Raw genomic sequence first — 22,615 nt, 5'->3', positions numbered from 1 at the left:
ACGGAACTAAGCGGAGGCAGAATCCAGACATCGCGGGTGCATTCGTTCATGATTTTTTGGTCTCATTTTGGTGTCATCACCTGTCGCGGATCAAAGTATCTGATCACCGTGCGTTTGTAACATAGATTGCGTGGTTTTATTCCGTCATGCCATGACAAAAACACAAAGGAGCATAAATATACCCGGCACATATAATGTATTGTGAAAAACTGAATGGTCGTAAATGCACGAAATAATCAAATTTGCACCTTTCTGTTTGAACTCAAGCGGGCTATCCATTCAACTCACATTTGTCATTAAATGCGTCAGCACCACGGCCTAGATACGGGACGAGACCATTTCCAACGTCGGCCATTAGTGGCACTGAACGAAACCAATTTCGTGTCATAACTGCTGCTCTGGCGCGCCAAAAGCCTGCTAATCGGTGCGCCCAGAAGCTCGACCATCCCAGCTGGCTTACCAAACCCGATGTAAGAGCCCCCAGCGGGCTCAGGCGATGGCGCACGGCGACGAGAGGATCGTCAGTGGGGGTCTCCATGGCGGGGTTTGGCGGTGGTTGCAGCACATGCTCCGCTCACAACAGGGCGCCAAGACAGCACTGACCTGGTCAAACCACTGCAGCAGCGCGGCGGCCCTCTTGTGGGTGATCTCATAGCACTGGCCGGCGTGGCTGTGCCGCTCCTCCGACTGCATGTCGGTGAACACGTACGATGTGGCCTGCGGCGCGACAGAGGCAAGCGAGGTCAGGTGCCACTCCAGGTCAGATGTCACCCCAGGTCACACCTCACTGAATGTCAGATGTCACCCCAGGTCGGCTGTCACTTCGGGTCACAACTCACCCCAGGTCAGTTGTCCCCTTAGGTCACACCTCACTCCAGGTCGGACGTCACCTCAGGTCACACCTCACTTCAGGTCAGACGTCACCTCAGGTCACATCCCACTGCAGGTCAGGCATCACCTCAGGTCACATCCCACTCCAGGTCGGGTGCCATCTCAGGTCACACCTCACTCCAGGTCAGGTGTCCCCTCAGGCCACACCTCATTCCGGGTCAAGCGTCACAACAGGTCACGCCTCACTCCAGGTCAGGCAGCACCACAGGCCCCACCTCACTCCGGGTCAGGTGTCACAGCAGGTCGCGTCTCACTCCAGGTCAGGTGTCACCTCAGGTCACACCTCAATCAGGTCAGGTGTCACCTTAGGTCACACCTCACTCCAGGTCAAGCTTGACGCTGGGTCATACACCACACCAGTTCTAACGTAGCAGGTCTAAAATGCTCTCTTATTTCTAGTTATTAGGTAGATGATGTGACTCGGTCAATTTTAATAGCCATAAAATTGACTGAGTCAGACACTGAGGCACGTAGTCCCCTGCACGCGACCGCTGACAGCAGGATTCAGAAAAAGGACAGAACAGGAAAAAGTACCAAACGTTTTGTCGATTGAAGAAGCTTGCACATTTACGTCCCAAAAAGGTGAGGGCGAGTGAAGCTAGCTGAAAATTAGAAACCGTTCGCTACTGCCGGAGTGAGTGGTGCAGCCTTAAAGCATGTTAATGGGATCTCCTAAAACTGAGATCTACTTCATAATTGTTACGTAGTGAAAACATAAAGTCTGCCATGAGGACAGAAATAAAGTCGTAGCACAGAGACAGCTGAGTGATTTGGCCGCTATTGATCTTCATCGCACCCACAGTTGTATGCGCACATACGTTCTGGCGGTTCACGCTCGATATCGCAAGAAATGACATGAGCATTTGAATTCCAGCAATTTAGGTCCTTAGTTAAAAAATAAGTGGTCTTTGACATGCCGGGGGATGCTGGTGAAATGAATACATCAATAAATGCTTTAGATACATCATTACATGCATTCCCATCGTTCTTCACAAAGTGGTGTTTGTTTCTAGCTAAACACTGAAAAGGCTCGACAGAGGCACTAGCTAGCCGGCTGTGCACACATGCAATGCCACCCACGGTTGAGTTTATTAGGGTTCGTTAGAATAGGCTTCATGTTCTCCTGTTCGGGTCAAGTCTAAAAAACTTTTTCTTGTAATATTTTCGGGTTCTTATTTTTCAGCTTGTTTAACGAGTGACATGCTCATTTGGTCTAGCTCTTAAATTCGTCGCTTGCTCGCCGTGTGCGGGAAACGAAAGTAACGGAGAGCGGTAATTTTTGTACTAACTCAGACTCGATCCCGGCCAATGACATGGATTGCCCGCTGGATACGAATGATCGCATTGTTCTCACAAGTCTCATACTCCTGGCTCCACCGCTCACCATCACTCGTGTGCGACCACCTATATTGCAGACTCGTGCTCATTTCCGGCAAACACCTTTGGATCTGGACCTACGAGTCCACCGTCAGCTTGGAGCAGTACCGAACTCTCCCCTCGCACACGGATTGTGAGTCCACCCTGCAGTACCGCTGACACGAGCCGCTGGCGTCTCCCGCTCCTCTTCATGTACCCCGCCCGGGCAGGCTGCTGAGCCGAACACGGGCCCGTTCGGCTCCTACGCGGGAGTCCTCCGGGGACGCAAACACTCCTTTCTGTAAAATCAACGTCCCCTGGCTCTCAAAACAGCGCTAGGCAATCTGTGCCACGCTAGACCTTCGAACCGAAGCTCCGGCCGACAGCACGCCTGTCGCCAAAACCAACACGGAGCGAAAACCGGAGCGCTATCCCGCACCAGGGAGTTCCGTGCAAGAGCTGTCCAGGCGTCTCTCCGTCTCTGACTGCTCTACGCCTGAGGCGTGATCAAAGGCCGACTGTTTCCGTTGCCGAGCTCCGCCACATGAGTGAGGAGGAGGTCCTGGCTGGTCTGGGTGGAAGCACGCATGGCATGCCCGCTGTGTGGCGACATTTGAGGACGGTCGTTGGCAAAACTCCAGCCTCATTAAGTCTGTCACCGTATCATTAAAGACGGGTCTGTGGCAGACGCAGGGACCAGTATGACCATTAGATCTCATTGCAAACGTCTCTCTTCGTATTGACACAGGAGTCATGAAAACTTCTCCAATCATATAATTGGAAGATGAACCTTACATCGTGAGGAATAACAATTTTACGAAGACAGGTGTTTTGTTAGGTGTTTTATTAGATGTTTTACCTGGCACTCATACAAAGCTTCTAAAGACAAACAGCGCTTTCTCATGAAATCCAGGAGGCTCTAAGTCCAAGGTCTTTCGGCATGTGGGGACAATCAGTAATTGGTAAGGAGATTATTTGCAATACCTGCAGCGTGCGGTATTGCAAAAAGACCGGAAGAAGGGCTTAACGGTGAGGTTTTAGATTCATCCAAAATACATATTATTCCCTTAACCTGACGCTGCCATGTCCTATTGAAAATAAGTATACATATGAACAGGAGTATCTTTGACAAATCCTTCAAAGTTAGCTTCAATGGGGAGCACCAAGGCTTACTTCTCGGGATTTGTCCGTGTGTGGCTGACATACGCTTACAGCCGTGATCGAAAGAAACACAAGTGTTGTATGCATGTTCAAACTCGCTTGGAAACTGTTTCTCGGATCGGGGCCCCGGTATCATGTAAGCTAAAAAAAAGTGGCCCAAATAAGTGGCTCTATTTAAAGAGTTCTTCACAAAGCGCATAATTTAAAATCTGATCATCCGTCTCACCCGATAAATTTGACGGCATTAAGAGAGGGCGGCGGCTCTTGGGTATTTGTTCTTGAGTTTTATTTTGTTGATATACTATATGCACACTCGCATGCCATGGTAGAAGTTGCAAGACGCCTGCTGCACACGTCAGATGCGAGTGAGCCCCTATATGCCATACAGTCATCTACATAGACACAATACACATATCAAACGTTGGTGGCATGAAGTGTGACATTACTTCATTGATTAACGCGGGAGGTGGAGTAGGCGCGTGCCAAACGACCGTTACGGGCAACGTCAATGTGTCAGCTGAATTACATTGTCTTTTGCTTCATGTCTGATTTTTCCCGCCTGGCAGATTTACGCATCTGTCTCAGCTTCCGCTTTGTTCTCCATCAGACACAAACACTGCACCAGCTGTGAAATTTTGCGTAAGACACGTCCGAGCGTAGCTGTGGTCTGTCTGCACGCACCCGACCCGGAGTCCTCTACGGCAAGGTAGAGGCGCGGATTACGCTGGTCTGGACATGACACATGCACTTGACACAGCACATGACACATGCACATGACACCGCCGGGTCGGCTCAGACGCCGCCGTGTGCGATGCGTGGCCGGCGATCGTTACGCGCTCCGCTCTACAAATACATTGTCACTAATGCAAAAATGTGAAGGCCGTTGCACGGTACATGCCATTAGTGCTAACGCACTGGACGTTCAACGTTGACTTATATGAATGCGCGATAGTAATGGAGCCGGGCTAACAGCGTCATCCAAACATTTGTTTTTGCAGGGGAAGGGGAGAAATGCGTTCTTTGGGCTTAGCAGAGCGATGATGTAACCTGGATCGTACTTTTATGTACCCAGATACTCCCACCGCTGCGGAGTAACGGCTTTGCAACGGCTTCACTTCTTGATACAACGGCCGCTACGTCTTTGATACGCAGGACAGTAACGGCTTCAGTCAGCATATGGGACGTAATGGCCGAGTGGTCAACACATTGGACTCCGACGTGATGGTCCTGAGCCCGAGGCCTGCTTGCGCCATGGCACATGTGCGCTAATATAGCTAATGCAGTCGCTGGGGCTTCTACAAATGGGGCGCGACGTGTACGTCGCGTTTCCCTTTAAAAAAATCGGCATAGCCACACCTCTACAGGTCAACGGGCAGAGAAACCGCTCCTACATTACGCAGTGGTAGTTTGAGCGATGTATGGCACTAATTGGTGCAGTCTTAAATAGCTATTTCTAGCTTCGTTATGTTATCATCATCGCCATCCAGCATTCATTTCGCAACGTTCTGCATGCTGATTAAGAGGTTGCTGACGTTTGTTTCAGCGCTTCAGTAAGCCCACAAAGCCCGACACCGGGATGCTTGAACCTACGTTGGTGCCGTTCCACTTTGCGTTCAGGAGCTACAAATGAATAGCAACATTTTTGGGTTGTAAAAAAAAATCGTAGCGAGGAATGTAAACGGATGACTCGTAATCTGAAGTTTTTGTTTCAGGGCATCCATAACCAAGGAATCCATAACGAAATTATCGCCAAACGCCACCACACTTTCATATCATCGAACTAAAAGGTGAAATTTGTCTATTTCACTGAACAAGTTTTCTGTTGAAATAAAAAAGTTTGGAGTTGGTGAATTTTGCATGCTACGACAGTTGCCACAAAATAACAGCTTTACACGATAAAAAACTAATGAATGGCTAGCCGGAAAGTCAGCCACAGCTTATTTGACATAATGAACTGCACGCCATCATTTTTGACGTAAGCGAGGTATTTGCCAAGCCAACTGCTGAACATGAGAGCCAATCCTTAAATAATTCATCGGCTGGGTCCAAGTGCTTCGATTTTAACTTCACGGTAATAGATTTTCAACTCCGACATTTTCATTGGCCAGAAGCCTTTAACTTTTCCACAAACACAACAATCTCCAAAACTAGGCAAGATTAAGACAAAGAGAAAAAGGCAGTGTTAAGGTTTCGTCGAGCTGGGCTATATAAGTGTGGCTGAACAAAGATGAATGTGACCTTTGACGGGCCAAATGAGACTGCAGCGGCCAAATTGACCCTTTATGGGCTCCGATTACCTGAGGAACTAAACAGGCTACCACAAAGCAGAAAAGCCGCGCTGGAGAGAACTTGGAAAACCTGAATGGCATGCGTCCTAGTGAACAGCGACAGGTGTGACAAGGGATATGTTATGTCAGGTCAAAGGGTTGAAGGCTATCGTTGTGCTGGCCCGTCTCGCTGCACCAATAATAAAACAACCCACATCAGTTCAAACAGTGAAAGCTGTAAGATAGGCTCCACGAATATTCGAATCAGCTGTTTTCACGATGAATTAAAGAGAATGTTCCACATTTGAATATACTGAAGCAAGCATCAGATATGATGAAGTTAGCTGGCTTGTGACTATAAGTATAATTTTAAGTGGAAAAGACTACTCTAGACAACACAAGTTATCTATTTATTAGGTATGCTCCTCAGTGCACCAGCGTTTGATTGTGTTATCATACCTTGCACAACATTGATTGAAAGCCAGCTGACGGCCGTTGCATCCAGAAATCGCGGTCACGAACGCGAAATTTGAACGACTCAACGGTTTTTTTGCCTTGGTCACCGCGTCGCCAATAAAACGGCGGGATTTGAACAACATTATTTCAATATCATAGATGTCTGGGTGACCTTGATATAGCCGGTACGAAAAAGTCTACATATCTCCATGGGCGCACCGCTCGGAAATGAAAGAGTTAAATAGGGACCGGGTGGCCGGCAAGACACCCTTCGCTCGGGTGGGGGTCAATTTGAACCCACTGAGATCTCGAGAACTAAGAAAGCTAGAAATACCAAATTTACAGGGTACATTTATCTGTACATAAACTCGCTTAGATCAAAGTATGAGGTTTCTAAGTCATGACCTTCAGGTGAAATAAGGTCAAACAAGGTCAAATTCCAGGTTGGCCTTCATAGTGCCCCAGAACCTAGATAACTGTTTCTAAGCAAAAGGTCACAAGCTCATTTACGGTAAGTGACCTTGTTTGACCCTTTGAAGGTCATGGCGACCAGAAATGTACAAGACTGCTCTGAATAAGCGTTGAATTGCATTTGCATTTGAATAAGCGACAAAGATTACGCTAGGGACTATGTTCCTAAAAACAAAATGTCGACCTGTGTCATCTTAGGTCAATGACTTATCCTGACCTCTAAATAGTCAATGGAAGATATCTAATGCGGTTCCTGCTATCAATAAATTCGAAATGAGCACCAGAAAGTATCCCATACAGCAAGCCCTGGAGTCATAAAGCAAGCTGGTTACCTTGGTCTGACCTTCATACCTGAACTTAGTGCAACGTAATTTGCTCATTCAACAATTTGGGTTGCCTAAGAAAGCATCTCAGAGATGTATGGCTTTTTCAAACACTCCGTTGCTGCATCAGATTGAACGATTCCCTAGAAATTGCCTTCGCTGAAACCATGGCCTAACTTTGACCTGCCATAGGTCAGTGACATTACAAGGTGCATCTAAATTTTTAAGTCAAGCGATCTGCTATTCGATTGCCTACAGCTAGGCCAATTTTGGCACGGATACGATACGGTTCGGAAAGCACTGTGGAAAAACCTTTTGGGGGTGGGCTCAATCTGACCCCCTCCCAACCCGAGCGCGTGTTAAGGCCTTAAGAAAGACAAGGCTGTGAAGTTTACCGAATGATTTTTAAGATGGTTTTTTCAGTTAAAAGCCTCATACAAATGTGAAACGCTCCTTTTAAGGCACTACAAGTTTTTTAAACTTTTCAAAATGTTTCTGTGAAATCTTAGTATATTCTGAACACTGACAAGGAGAACGTTGTTTTATAGAACTCCATTGACATGTAAGATGAAGACCACATGTGTCAAACTAAACATAAGCTTGTTGTATTAAACGAGACCATTTATAGATATTTCTTCAGCCCATGACTCTAGTTCACCCAAATTGTAGGAAAATACTATGCCTGGCAGTCAGCGATGCGCATCGGTGAAGGCGTTGGATGCCGGCTGCCATATTATTGTTTACAGCGGTGCTGTGTGGGGCAAGGCGGACTCAAGGATCATGTCATTCAATAATCATTCATCTTGGATCACGTTAACCTGTGTAAGCCGCGTAAGCTCTGTAGGTACTGTAAGGAAGCCATGTGAGTATTGCAGGCAAGCTTTGTAGGTGCTGTAAGCAAGCTCTGAAAACTCTAAGCAGGTTCTGCAACTACTGCATATTTATGAGCAGGAATGTTGCCAGAACAAATGAGCTTGCTTTGTCGCGCCTGCGTCAGAATGTCAAAATACCACCGAATGTTGGTATTTTGTGGTGCTTTTATTTAATAAGTTTTCAAAAAACTGATAGGAAGAGATCTAGCGTCATATCATAAATACGATCTTGCTTATAACCAGCCAACCGCGATTTTATCAAATTGTGTGTCAAACATGATTTTAAATCTCTGCGACACATTTTTAGCCGGAAGTCGCTGACAAAAGGTGCGCGGTCAGAATAAAAAACACTGAAATTAAAAAACTTTGCACCGTAATCCTTCGTGAGAGCGACTATTGTATGCAATTAAAAAAGGCCATGTCTGGCCACCTTGCAAAGACCAAGACAAAAGTTTAACCTTACTTGAACTTGGGTGACCTGACCATTAGCAATCAGCTAGCCCGACAGTACGGGACTGTAAAATGATAGCGATAAAAAATAATCCAGAACACCCCTTTGGAGTGCATTTACGGTGAGAACTAAGCGTCATTTACCACGTTTAAGTAAAATGTCACCGATGAACCTTGAGAAAAAGTCATGCATCGTGAATGTCAAGGTTATGAGCTTTAAAGTTTCGCAACATGCATAAAATGATGTAAATTCGGACAAAGGACTCACTCGTTGCATTGGAGACTCCAATCGTGATCACATGCACAGCTTGAAACGTGAAGTACTGTCGATGTGACGAATGCCTGCTCGGAAACGTCGTTTTACCGTTACCTCCTGGTATGTTTAAAGCCGATAACTCAGCAAAATAATTTTGAACTCAAAATGCCAGAATGGAAGCCCGCGTCACTGCAATAACGTTGGCGCCTTACCTTGCTGAGGATGTCCACTTCGTCAGGGTTACAGTAGGGGAACTCAATGCCACTGAAATAGCGGTGGCGCCTTACCTTGTTGAGGGTGTCCACTTCATCCGGGTTGCAGTACGGGAACTCCACGTTGCTGAGATAGCGGTGAGCGCCCTCGATGTTCTGGGAGGCGGCTACTAGGTTGTTCCTAGCCTCGGCCGCCATCGTGTAACGGACCTCCAGGCTCCTGCCAAGCCGACGAACGTACCCTGTCTCCTTAAGCAGGCAATGGACTGAATGTATATATATATATATATATATATATATATATATATATATATATATATATATATATATATCTCTCTCTCTCTCTCTCTCTCTCTCTCTCTCTCTCTCTCTCTCTCGCTCTCTCTCTCTCTCTCTCTCTCTCTCTCTCTCTCTCTCTCTCTCTCTCTCTCTCTCTCTCTCTCTCTCTCTCTCTCTCTCTCTCTCTCTCTCTCTCTCTCTCTCTCTCTCTCTCTCTCTCTCTCTCTCTCTCTCTCTCTCTCTCTCTCTCTCTCTCTCTCTCTCTCTCTCTCTCTCTCTCTCTCTCTCTCTCTCTCTCTCTCTCTCTCTCTCTCTCTCTCTCTCTCTTTCTTTTTATATATATAAAGCGACTTTAAAAACCAATGCACCATTGCAACCAACCATACGTGCGCCAGGTCATCAAACCTTCATCCGACCAAAAAGTAAGCACCAACAATGGTTCAGAACGTTGCCATCAATCAGCTGTGCTCACGGGCGAGTACAGTTGATGTGCGAGCGACTAATGGCTGCGTGGCATCACAGTGTGTCATTGCGCGGCACGGCACGCCAGGGGGCGCTGCTCACGTGTCTGGGATATCGGGCAGGTCCTGCCACTTCTGCACAGCCACGGCCAGCTGCCTGCAGGCGAACTCCATCATCATCTGCGCCTGGCGCCACTGTCGAGATAAGGCGGCGTCAGTGCCGGACCTGCGGCGCGGCGGCTTCCGAGTCCAGACGCCTGGGCTCAAGCCCAATTCATGGTATGACGTCACAGGTCGGAGCGAGCTGCTCCCGTCCGTCTCGGGCCTCAGCTGACGCGGTATTTAGCGCGCACAAACATCATCGCGAACGGTGCTATTTGAACCAGCGGACGCAAACGATCGCACGAATTCATAGATGTTCTCAGAACTGAAAAATCAACATGCACTCTTTATACGAAAAGGATCAACCGGACTCTACCTTGCGGTGTGCCTGTCAGCATCGACCTGCATGACTCCCAGACTTGGGTTCATATGTCACGCTATAGCAACACGCTTAAAGCCTTTTGCAGTAAATGACAGCCTAACAAAAAAAGCCCTCAATGCCTGCCAAAGCTGTTGATATTTAATTTGGGGAAACTACGCCATATGCCCGATAGTAATGGGAATTACAGGTGTACCAAGCTGTGGGCTACGTGTCACCGTGCAACTATGCGAGGAATGTTCTGCGGTTGTAATTCCCACTATTGTCAAAGTTCAGGACAGCTCGCCGAACCAGGCTCAGCGGTTCTCGGACCCACCGGCTTCCTGGGAAGGGTGAGGGTCCAGGTCAGAGGACGCCATCCATATCATCCAATACTATCAAAAAGTGGCAACATCGAGCTGCGTGAAAAAATATATAGGCTGGACACAAAGCCTGCATGACGTCATGTACACCATATTGGATGACATCAGTGGAGAGGATACTGCTCATGAGTCAGCTGACTGCTGTGCAGCCTATTTGCCCGAATGGCGGGTGTGTTTTGGTGGTGGTGCGGACGGTAGTTCCCGGTTGGACTCTGTGTAAATGGCTCACAGTTTTCGCATGCAAAAACTATTTTGTAAGGGAAATTGAATCCTGGAATAGTTTAGCCTCACCATAGTTTTGTATTTTTCCCGGGGGTACACATAACTCAGAGTTATATATCATGCGGCTTTTGTAGCGCATTACGTATCACGGCTGCTACGCATTCCAACCGGGAACCACCGTCCGCACGCTACCAAAAACATAACCACCATTCAAACGAATGGACGGTACAGCGGTCACCTGACTAAATGAGCAGTTTCCTCTTCACTGATGTCATCAAATATGGTGTCCATGACGTTACGGTTGCCATAACTGAGGCTTGTCCGAGGGATTTTTTGTTCACGTCTTCTTTAATAAATGTTGGCATTTATATAGCTCAATGTGTTGAATGTTAAATTTTATTTTTTGTAATTAAAGATGCTTATGACCAAAGCATATCCACCATTCAATATGATGGGTTGTGTAGCAGTCAGCTGAATAAATGAGCAGTTTCCTCTCCAGTGATGTCATCAAGTGTGGTGCACCTGACATCACGCAAGCTTTGCTTCCAGACTACTTCTACCTCTATTCTCACGCAAGCTCGATGTTGCCACGTTTTCAGACCGGACGGTTCTACGTCGTTAGATAGCCTTGGTCTAGCGTAAGCAAGTGGGATAGGGGAGAGGGTGGATCTAAAGGATCATCCGGAGATCATGTCATCTTAGAACAGTAAAATATTCATTTTCCACCTGATTTTTTGGCATAGAAGCACGGAATTCAGGACTTAGCTCCCTACATGATGATTTGTTGACTAGGGAGTCAGCCTAAAATGAATCAGAGAGCATCTTTGTTGCCTAATGCATATTTGCCATGCCAATTCTTTGTTTATTATTTTGTCTTTCTGCACTGCTTAAAAATATGCTCATTCTGTTTTACAACAGACTGACGCTTGTCCATTACGTCTCGAAATGATACATTGGCACAGCGGTTTGACGCGTATCGAATGTTCCTTTGTACTCGTCACAACACCTAAGACGGACAGTGGCCGCAGCCGCAGCTTCGACGTGCATCAATATCTAACGAAGCAGCTATTGTCATTACAGCGTAACTGAGGTTGACTGGGATATGGTGACTTTGCTGTGCGTGGCGCTTACTGACAACGAAGCGCACCGGTAGATAAACGCGTAATATGATCGGCAATCTCATTATTTTGCGGAATGAGGGCGCAGCCGGCACACAATGCGTAAAATGAGCATTCCTTTGGGAAGACAATAGCGATGCCAATTTGCCACTTATGTGGTGCTGTAAGTAATCATTACTACAGGGCATGTAATGCCAAGACATTGTTTACCAGGTAATCAGCCTGTGTGCCAAGAAATTGTTTACCAGGTAATCGAGTGGTGTACTATGCGGACGCAGCCCCCATCATCAAACAGTTGCACCATCCAACAAAACTGCGTTCAACCCATGCCTGACTGTTGCTGACAGCTGCATAGTTACCTTGAAGTTGGCCTCCATGATTCGGGCCTTCTGAGCCTCCAGGGCGTCCAGCTCCTCCTCCAGTTTGTTTTCCAAGTCACTTCCGTACTCTCCGCCGAATATTTTACCTAAAACGATGGATAATATCACTTATTCAATCAAACACACTTTTTCCACGACGGTATGACAACTTGTCTAACTTGATTGTTTTTCTGCATTTGCTATTCTTTCTGAACAGAAAAACCCGGACATCACTGCTGCCCGGGCTGGCAGTCAATATGACCATTAGATTGGTAGTTAAGGCTTTGGAAAAAGCCGGTTCAGATAAGGAAAGACCAGTTGGGTAGCTCCTAAATATTGCTTCCTGGTATCAAACATTACTGATAACGCAGCAATGTTTCGAGCTAGCAGGTCAAAAAGGCCACAAGAAAACGTATTATTTGCTTCGCGCCTGGTGCTACGCGATATAGGGCGTCTATTCACACATAATTATGTAACCTAAGCGCTTTTTTAAAAGTGCCGCCTCATTACATATTTTGGGAAAATGTCGTATATCTGGTTCTTTTGTGATGTTTATGTTGTTGCCGATCGTTTGCCAGAGAGCGTATAGTTGGTTTCTATTTCAAGTTCGGTCGGTAAAGTCTTGTATGATGTTGATGAGTCATTCTGTACCGCCCACAAGCGTGTCCAGTTGATATGGCTTACGCTTCATCGACGACATTGAGGAGCTGGGCAAATGCAGCAGCGACATTCCTCTCGCTGCTGCTTCTCCGCTTTTTGACATGCTTCTCTGTCGCACAACATACGGGAAGCGGTTACAGGATACACAAGGGAGGGAAGCGGCTGGGCTGGCTGCATGGTTGCATCTGCCATGTGATCTGTGTGCCGCCGGACTTAACCCATTGTGCAACAGTCTCTTCGAGCACTAAATGTTCGAGCCAAGCCACAGAGCTCCCGCCCGACCCAGTATTCAAATCATGCTCCTCATCTGCGGCACATCGATGTCGCAGCCGGCTCTGAAAAATTGATGGAAATGAGAAAGCGGACCGATTCGTGCGTGGTGCATAGGTAAGTACTTATGCATCAGAAGACAGATGTCTCCTCTAACAACCCTCTGGGTTTCGAACCTCGGACAAGTTCTGTTCAGCCAACAGTCGAAAATCTTATCGATGACATGGAATGGAGAAAGTCGGAATGGAGAAAGTCACGTGTGAATGTGGAAATTATCAAAGGGAGGTTACCGTTCTCAGTGCTGAGGTCTGTCGGCGCTCTGTTTTGGCGACAGACAGCGAGGAGTGGGTGTCAGTTGACCTACGACAAGGGGTCTCGGAGAACAGGTCCAGTTTTGGAACTCCTCTAGTGGTCGTAGGCGCGGAGCACCTTGCGGTGCCGGAAGGGAAGTGTGGTGTGGTACAGCTTTGAACCGGACGAACGAGCTCTGCAGGACCATATAGTACCATACAGGACCCACTCAGCTGCTGCTGCGACTGAGTCTCATTCAGGCATGGTTGCCTGGCGTGGGCGGAGCGTCGTTAGTGCGCGAGAATCAACGCTACTGTTGATTTATGTTCTCATTCATGGCGATGCTTGCGCATCCGGGACAATGCAAAGAAGCGGTTTGTGATTCACCTTTTTGGAGGAAAGGGCAGCTGACTTCAAGATTGGAGAAAATATACTAAGAATCAGTCGAAATTATTATTTACTGCTGAGTCGGCTGCAATGCACTGCGCGGGCCGTTGTGATTATTACATTCGTTGCATCAACTACATTACAATGGGTCATCTCCTTCGCATAAGTCGGGTTGAGAGTGACGACTATCATTTCAACAGCCATACCTGAAAGGAAAAGCCCAAGGACCAGACCACGTCCTTTGCACGAATGTGACGACACCAACTATTCCCTGTACGACATTGCATAACAGAGCAAGCGTCACTGAGACTCATGTCGCTGTAAGGTATCCCGAACTTCTTCACTATGGGTTCGAAAACGAGATAAGTCACACCAACCGGCCACTGGCATGAGCGGGGTGGAAACAACAGCCAAACAGATAAACTGTACACTGAACTCAGCCAGCGACAAGCAAATTTGCGATGAATGCCAGCAGCACGTTTTCTTGCAGATGACTAGGGCCGTTGCTAGACCTGTTACGTCTTGACAGCCATTGCAATGGTGCGATGCTTCGGAATAACGTCGTGGTCCTACAGATATTAGTTCCAGAACGACTAACCTGGCCAAGCCCGCCTTTTCACCTCACCAGTGGTCACCTACATTCCTTGCATGTGTTCGCATGATGGGACTGTTGTGCAACGCAGACCCGTCCGGCACAGGCGAGTGAAGCGGGATGAACGGGAGAGCTCACGCACGCGGCATTCACTCTAGGAGCCAGATAGGCTGCACCGTTGTACAGTTGAGCAGTGCGGACTTGTATAACACGCGCAGCTGGCTAGGCTGTACCGCAGTGCACCCAGGCATGCCAGGTGTTGGCCTACAGCTATGGGAAGCCTCCGGCAACAGTTATGGAAAGTCGGTAGGGACCGTCCAGATATTACGTCACGCATGAAAGGCGGGAGAGAATAGGGTTTATGGAGCATAACCGAAGGGTGACAGGAAGGCAGCGTAGCGTTGCGGTCGGGCGTGGTCGCCAACCATGTGGATCATTTCAAGACGTTTTAAAATCTTATTGCCGTTGGCTTCCTCCCATCAAAAGCAACACTCTTCTTTTGTTTCGCACTTGCAGGTAAATGAAGGGCTAATCGTAAGTTCCTTTTTGGGAAATTACGTCTAATATGACACAGTCCAGGAGTCTCTGCCAAACGCAACCAGTGCGTAACCAGAAGGGAAATACGTTTCAAAAATGACACAAAATCATGACGTAATTTATGTGACGGCACCTCAGAATGCTCTCAGTCAGCAGCACATGCTGGCAGAACTGCACCACATTCTAACCTCACGGGTTGGCCTGCTACACTAGACATAAGCACAGAGCGGTCACACGGTGGTCTGAGGTCCCCTGAAACATAGAACTGCTCTATCCGAGCGGCCTGGGGCTTCAGGTTACTAAGGCATTTTGGATGTTGTGGCATTTTGCGGGCTTTTTTATTTTGTCTCAGCATTTTGTGAAAAACTGCAACTCGTGAAGAGAGCTACCAAACAGAGCATTACGTTACTTTAGTCGGACCAACCAGCTCAACATGATTCTCATGCATTGCTGATCAATATTAATATACTATCATAGCATACGAGAGGAGACGTTGACTTACGAGACAAAATAAAGACAGTCATTTGGTCTTAATTCCAACAGGCGTTTTAGACCCCAGTCATAGTGAACACTGTCATCAACACCATTCCGTAGCATGGCGTATGTTCAGGCCACGGCAGATGACCTGTGCGTACTTAGGAGGGCGTCTTGTTTGGTGTACAGGTTCTGCAGCCTAGCCGCCTTGCTTTGCAGCTGGTCCACCTCCTTCTGGATGTTCTCCTTCTGCCTCACGGCCTCGTCACGTGCCTGTTTCGCTATCTCCTGCACGCACATTGCGCAGGAGGGCATCCAGTTACCCAGAGAGAGAGAGAGCAAAACCTTGGTCCAGATCAGCTAAATATCGACAACACTTCCTCCACGTATGCAGAGAGGGACATGGTGCGACCCGAGCAGAAGACGTCGAAATAACAGATGCATTTATCATGACAATATTTATGATGTTTACAACGCAACTGATGAGTGTAGAATAACAACGTGAAGTTCGAGATCAATTTGAACATATATTTCTTTGAACTGTAACATCGTACAAACTCTTTTTTGCTGATAAGTTTTACATTTCCAGCACAAAACGGAACCAACGTGCTGACAGAAACAGATCAAGGTATTGGTCCCCGGCGTCTATCAAACTCAAGCAAAGTTCATTTACGATTTACATGCGAGGATGCAATAACTATTTTGACGTGCAAAGATTCCAAGTGAAATGATTCCGAGGTGGTGTTAAAGGTGCACGCGTGCGGAAAGACGCGCTTTGCGACCGTGAAATCCTTCCACAGTGACTTCAAAAACACGCTTGAGGAAGACCCATCACTTTTTTGACATCCGCCAGAGACATGCATCAGTCTCACACCAAGCCGCCCCCAACCGACATCAAATCATGCATAGAAAAATACAAAAGGATTCCTGGATGGGACCATGCAGCATCGCTCATGCATTTAGTTCATGTTCCGGGACCTAGCGTCAAAAAGCAACATCCTTACAAAAGTAGAAAACGCCTGCGTAAGCAGTATATAAGCGAGCATCTGCGTCTATATAAAGCTGGCCAGCCAGCGGCGACATCTACAAAATCACGTCATCCTATGTACAGGGCGCACACGGTAAGTTCACAAGCCGGCGATAGGAGCAGCGGCCACCGCCAACCAGCGCTGTCGAACCTTGTTATTGCACCCGGCCACCCGTTCCTCCTCAGCCGTGCTGGCGCGAGCACCCCGCTTGATGGCAACCAGCGCCTTTTTCGTGTCCGACTGGTCCCCATCTTTTCTATCGAAGGACACGGATATTGTACAGCCGCTCGTGTTCGTGACGGCGTTGCGAGCGACGGAGCAGGCTAATATCCAAAGGTAGGGGATCGTTTAAGCTGTATGCAGGCTGGTAGCGTTGGTAATGACCTCGTGGATGGCATCTTAGGCTCTCAACGCCGAAAAGCCAGGAGCTCAAGACATTTTTGCTCATTTAACGTTCTTGGAAGTCCTTTGAGAAAACTACTCTCAGTGGTTTTGTCGTCGCATACAAGTCCGTGTCTGGCGTAAACTATCGAGCTGTCACCCGCTAATCAAGCACGGCCCCTCCATACAAAGGAGTAAGCCGCGGAGTCCTTTGATGCTGGAGGCGCAGAAGATCTGGCGATGACGCATCAGAACATCCTGTTAAAACGAGCTGTCATCCCGAGTGCAATGGAAAGCTATCTGGTGCTGTCTGGATGCGACACATACTGTCCAGATTTATGTTTGTAAGTCATAGGGGCAAGAGTCTAGCTTAATTTGGTTGCAGACAACTTACTAGACGCTGGAAGTTTAGATGAAGACAGCGAAACTGTCAACGCGATGAGTAACAAACATGTGAGTAGTACATCTTCACTACAGTGCAAGTTCTATAAGTAATGTGGTCAGTAATCGTTCAACACCTAACTTGTTGAAGCAGAACAAACCAAAATGATGAGATAGCTCTATACTTCCTCTCCAAATTTATTCAAATTATTTAACACCAGGAGATATTACGCGATGCACAGAGTGACAGTGAAACTGACGGTAACGATGAAGTTGATGGGAAAAATGAAATTACCACTTACCTTGACTTAATTGACTTGATTGACTTAACACTTCAACATTTAAAAACAATGAACGAGAATATATGAATGCTACCTTTTCTCCGCAGTAAAAGCTCTATAAGTAATGTTGTCAGTGACGATTGAATACCTTAATTGCGAGAGCAGAACTAAACCAAAAATGAGAAGGTGGCCCTATACGTCACCTTTATATTTATTCACCTTATTTCATATTAGCGGACGATATTTGCACAATGCACAAAGATGACCGGGACAAGCTGTAATTGGAGGAGCAAACTAAAGTTGGAAGGGGTCAAAATGAGATATAGAGCGGAAAATCTGATCAAAAGATGGCATTTCAATGGGAAAACATGAAAAATTGTGCATGTTAAATACAAAATCGGAGAGGAAAGCATGCTACTCTAGAAACATTTGACAGCTCATATCCCCCCAGTGGCTGCACCCATGAATAAAAAAAAAACGCCGCCAGCCTTAGTTTGTATGTTAAGCTTGATGGGCTTTTGAAAACAATTAATATCTGTGAGTCACAGGTCAAGCCACTCTATGTAAAGAGGTGGTTTAAAATTTTGAAATGCCCGTTTATGCGGCGCAGCATCAGGCGCTGAAATAGAAAAAAAACAGTTCGTAGGGCTGCTCCTACACATCATCAGTCGGCGTTTACCAAAATACAACTCTCGGAGAAATTCACTCGGCGCACAAAATGCATCTCGAAAAAGTTGTTTTTAGGGCACTTCTGGTGAGCAGGTTAGCGCTGCATAGATGACTTCACCGGTGCTCAAAACGAGCAGCGGTGAAGCCAAAAACAATCAAGGCGGGGAAGGAGGGGGATCACGATTAGACTGACACTGCGATTTTATCAAGGATATGCCGTCCAAAATATACTGCCCTGCACAAAACTGTTGGGTGAAACGTTGCCAAAAGATTTTACGACTGCGCTAGCCACAGCCCATAAGCTTAATAAATCGCTTTGGCGTCGTTAACCATCGCCAGCAAATGTTTTCATCGCACAAAATATTAGTCAGTAACGTCAAGTCAAGCCAACATTCGTCAGCCGGACGAGGTAGCCTGAGCAGTTATCATATGTCTGCCAAAATCTGACATCGCTTACAGGTACCAACCAACATCACATAGCGCAGTGATAGGTACCAACCAGCATCACATCGCGCGGTGATGGGTACCAACCAACATCGCATAGCGTCATGATAGGCAACAACCAGCATAACATTGCGCAGTGATAGGCGCCAACCAACATCGCATGGCGCAGTGATAGGTGCCAGCCAGCATCACATAGCGCAGTGGTGGGTACCAACCATCAAATCGCGCAGCAATAGGTACCAACCAGCGTCACATAGCGCAGACCAACAAACGATCTGTTCTGTAAATGCCAGTTTGACGGAAGGTCTCGGCTCATTGGTATGCAATTAGTGGCGAGCTGGGCTCTTAAATAAAAACTTAACTGACGCACGGTGCGCTGCTTAGATCTGTTAAGCGCTCTTGACCTTCTCAACTTGTTTTGCCGGTGTGTGCAATTAAGATCTTAACGCAGGAGCAGCGCCACAGCGAAAGTCTTGTCGACGTCCGCGATCCCCTGGGCCGCGTGGTCCAGCGAAATAGCGGTGGGCTTGTGATAGGCTGCTATCGGTCACGAGTCCCAAGGGGGGGGGGGGCGTGGTGTTTTGCCCCACCATCGAAGGCAGGTATGTTGACAACTAGTGTGGTGCTGCGTAAGAGCACCGGGGTGAGCACGCTACTTGGGCTGAAAAAGAAAAGTCAGCTGGCGACTGGCCAAACGTGGTCAACTTTGTCCCTGAGGGAAAGCCTCGGTCAACTTTGGAGGCTTTAGTGGACACCGTGAAAGGCCTTGTAATATTACTTTGTGTCAAATAAAACATTCGCGTGGCGTGATCTAGACCATATGACATCACGGCCATTATTGATGGATGACAGTCGTTTTTACCTACGTTTAAAGGTCGCGCAAGCCGTTTTGTCGTCAGTTTCAGTTCACCTGCTGCTCCCTTGACCATTAGTATTTTTTCCAAAGGTCACTGGCATAAAAGGAGCCACTTTGCAACTATTTTCAGATTTCAGAAGATTTGGAAGAGAAGAATTGCTGCATCCAATGCACAACATATACTCGTGGCCTGGCCAAATTAAACTGCTTTTGTCGTGCAAACTTTTTGAAGCTTTTAAGTCATGCACACTTTGGTGACGATGTTTATATACCGACATACACAATGCCTAGTTCCATTTTGATGCCCTAAATGGTTTGAAAGGCCTCTAAGATCTAGTAAAAAGACAACCAATTCAGCCCAACCCAACAAACTAAGCTCCTAATGCTACCGGGAGCCGGAGCTGTAAAATATGCATCGAGCAAAAAATAAGAATGCAGCATGTCTCTTCCAAAACGTCATGAAGAATAATAACCCGTCGAATTATGCAACTTAAGCTACACAAGCAAACTACCAAGCATTCCCCAGGCTGGGTGCTGGAAGCGATACAGCATCCACGTTTCCTGAAATAAAGCATGCCGAGTAATATATTAAACCCATAGCCATGTTTCTGAAGTACGAGCGGGATGCGTTCGATATACAAATTCAAGACACGATCAAGGCACGAAATGCAAGATACAAGACCCGATGTCCCACCATTCATCAGTAATACCAAGGCGAGCAGACGGTGGGCTGTGCGTCTTATACCTTTTTCTGCAACGCGTCAATGTACTCCTCCTGCTCTTTGGTCATTTTTTCCTCAAGTTTTCCTTGTTCGACTAGGAATTTTTTCACATCCGGCTTTTCAAGCTGATCGACATCGGCCTTCTCTTTTTCTCTGCAATGTTTTAATGCGGCTGGTGACTGAGGCTAGTTGAGTTGGTCAGCTACAGGTACCTTACATCAGAAGCGATGCTCAGCAAGTATGTCCTATTTTCTTAAACTCCTTGTCAGAAAGGCTGAAAACACTCTTCTTTCAATGGCCCAGCACTTTTAAACAGATGAAGCAAACGACACATTCGGTTTTGATACACTTGCAACTGGTTTCTCTTTGCTAGTTTGCCTTAGCACGCATTGCTTAATTTCAATTTGGGTTCACCTGAATGCTCTGATGACAGCAGTAGGAAGGCGTAGGGTGACAGACTGACGCCAGCGTCCGCAAAGGGGGGGGGGGGGGGGGAGGGACCACGTGAACGCCTGCAGGAGGCAAAAGGCTTACGCCAGCGTCTGCAGGAGAGGGGAAAACTCATGATCAATGCCCGCAAGAGGGGAACAGACTCACGCGAGCGTCTGCAGGACAGAGGATAGACTCATGGCGGTGCCGGAAGAAGAGGAACAAACTCACGCAAGCGTCTGCAGGGGAGGGGGTGGACTCATGACGGTGCCGGAAGGAGAGGAACAGACTCACGCGAGCGTCTGCAGGAGAGGGGATAGACTCATGGCGGTGCCGGAAGGAGAGGAACAGACTCACTCCAGTGTCGAAAGCATGGGGGAAGACACGCCACTCCCTGTCTGCAGGGGAGGAGAGAGAGACTCACGCTAGCGCCTGCAGGTCACCATACTCCCGCTCCAGCCGCTCCACCTTCTGCGTCATCTTGTCCAGCGCCTCCGTCTTCATCTCCAGCTGGGAGAGCACTTGCGGGTCCGCGCGACGCGCCTCTCCGATCTCCCGCTCCGTCTGCAGGTACTCCTCCACCGTCTCGCGGTCCACCACCGGCTGCGATGTCGGGGGCGCGCTGTCACGGTCATCGATAGGCGCCGCCGCCCGAGCACTCCTGGCAACGCCAAGTCCCTCCGATTGTCAAATGGATCACTTCGTTTTGCCTAATTTGTGTGCATAGACTTCGCGGAGTTGCGTCATTAGCGATTGCCATTTTGTTCATAATGGTTCTGTTATAATCAATGCCTTACAAAATGTGCTCTGAGCGGTGAATACGTTAGTGGGCTATTTCGGGTCGATTAGTTTTTTTTAAAATTATAGACCAACCAACCGTAGCGGGTCGGCACAGCAGCCATTGAAAACAATACACCCAAAGGTACTCACCTCAGGTCCGACACCATTTCCATGCGCTGCACCCGAGTCTTCCACGGAACTCTGCTGCGGGTACGGTTTCTGAAACGGTGCAGGATTTAGAGGCTGAGCTAATTTCAAACTAACTTAAGCTTCTGATTCATGGCCGTCGTATCCATCACGTGACTTACTGCAATCCGTTACGTGTATTACGTGGTCTAGCCTAGCGACGTGGCACGTGGCAACGTCTCTGTAACTGGTGGCTTTGTATAGCGCAATAAGTTTGGTATGCTTTTGTCGATGACGTTTTCCTTGTTTCAGCCACTTGTTTGCATTAGTTCGATGTTTCGAGCATTACGTTCAATATATACGAACAGCTTTCGGTCTGCAGAGTCGCTCTGACCTATGGTGTTGTTCAACTGCATAAAGCCATCGATGATTGTGTTCTTAGCAGAAAGAAACTTAGCAGCACAGCAGCACCGTCCTGTTCGAACCAAACCGGCAAGGTCATGTGGCGCAGGCCTGAGTTCAGGTCCCGCACCCGACACAGGCCTGGTGCTGCGTCAGCCTGGGGCCGGAAGCCGGAGCTCGGCGGGGGGCTGTGGCCCTCCGAACGCATGGTAAACTACACCCCATCTCAATAGCAGGAGTATTAGTTGCCACAAAACCTGCACCCTGCTATGGCAGCTCTCACCACCGCCCGGCAGCCGCCGCTCACCCCCCCCCCCCCTCCCCCTACCCCTCCATCGGCCAGCCGCGGCGACCGGGGCGGCGCTCGGCTCACCAAGCTGGAGATGGAGCCGCGGTTGGAGAAGGCCGAGTCGGTGCTCTGTCCGCAGCCCATGACGTCGGCGGTGGCAGACGCTGCTGCTCGCTGCGGCTCTCAGGCGTCGCGCCGGGGTCACAGGCTGTCGGCCGGGTGGCTCGCTCGCTCAGCGGCAGGGCAAGGGCCCCCTCGGCGCACTGGCGGCCGCACGGCGCGCCTGCCGACGCGAATGTCGATAGCCGCGCCGCATTACTATGGTAATGCTGTAAACAGACTCGGCGGGCAGTGCGGAGCGGCGGCGGTAGGTGGCGTTGCTGCCGCAGGTGCGCCCAACGAGCCGGCGCCTGGAGCGTGGCACGACGCCGGCTGCACGGCGCCGGAGCTGGTGGGGGGCGTGCTGTCATTGGGGCTTTACGATGTCCTCAGCAGCTAAGTTTATGGCGCAATACCGGCCTCTAATCCTGGCAGGAAGGGCGGGCGCCGCGGGAAATCGAGCTCCGTACCTCTGGTTTTCCCGACGCGCAGCTTAACCACTGTACTACCGCAGCCCCAG

The 22,615-nt window shown here is 48.3% G+C and overlaps 1 protein-coding gene across 2 annotated transcripts in view; it reads right to left on the bottom strand.

Annotated features, from left to right (window-relative positions):
• LOC119110622 (uncharacterized) overlaps nt 1-22,248 on the bottom strand; it is a 38,202-nt gene extending 15,954 nt beyond the window's left edge. Inside the window, exons 1-9 of one of the 2 annotated variants that reach the window (XM_037234524.1) lie at nt 22,081-22,248; nt 21,330-21,398; nt 20,824-21,002; nt 19,994-20,123; nt 15,370-15,496; nt 11,998-12,104; nt 9,559-9,650; nt 8,791-8,935; nt 604-717 (exon numbers count right to left, since the gene is read on the bottom strand). In XM_037234524.1, coding sequence (XP_037090419.1) covers nt 604-717; nt 8,791-8,935; nt 9,559-9,650; nt 11,998-12,104; nt 15,370-15,496; nt 19,994-20,123; nt 20,824-21,002; nt 21,330-21,398; nt 22,081-22,140 — 1,023 coding nt within the window. In that variant the 5' untranslated portion in view covers nt 22,141-22,248. Of the gene's footprint in view, nt 1-603; nt 718-8,790; nt 8,936-9,558; nt 9,651-11,997; nt 12,105-15,369; nt 15,497-16,386; nt 16,493-19,993; nt 20,124-20,823; nt 21,003-21,329; nt 21,399-22,080 lie in introns of both variants that reach the window. The other variant, XM_037234525.1, reaches the window with a different exon arrangement.
• Between the last annotated feature and the right edge of the window lie 367 nt (nt 22,249-22,615).

The sequence above is a fragment of the Pollicipes pollicipes genome, unplaced genomic scaffold (genome assembly GCF_011947565.3).
Source record: "Pollicipes pollicipes isolate AB1234 unplaced genomic scaffold, Ppol_2.1 Scaffold_7231;HRSCAF=8579_pilon_pilon_pilon, whole genome shotgun sequence".
Classification (NCBI taxonomy): Eukaryota; Metazoa; Arthropoda; class Thecostraca; order Pollicipedomorpha; family Pollicipedidae; genus Pollicipes; species Pollicipes pollicipes.
The sequence above is the reverse complement of the archived record's forward strand: the minus strand, read 5'-3'. Positions and strand labels throughout refer to the sequence as shown.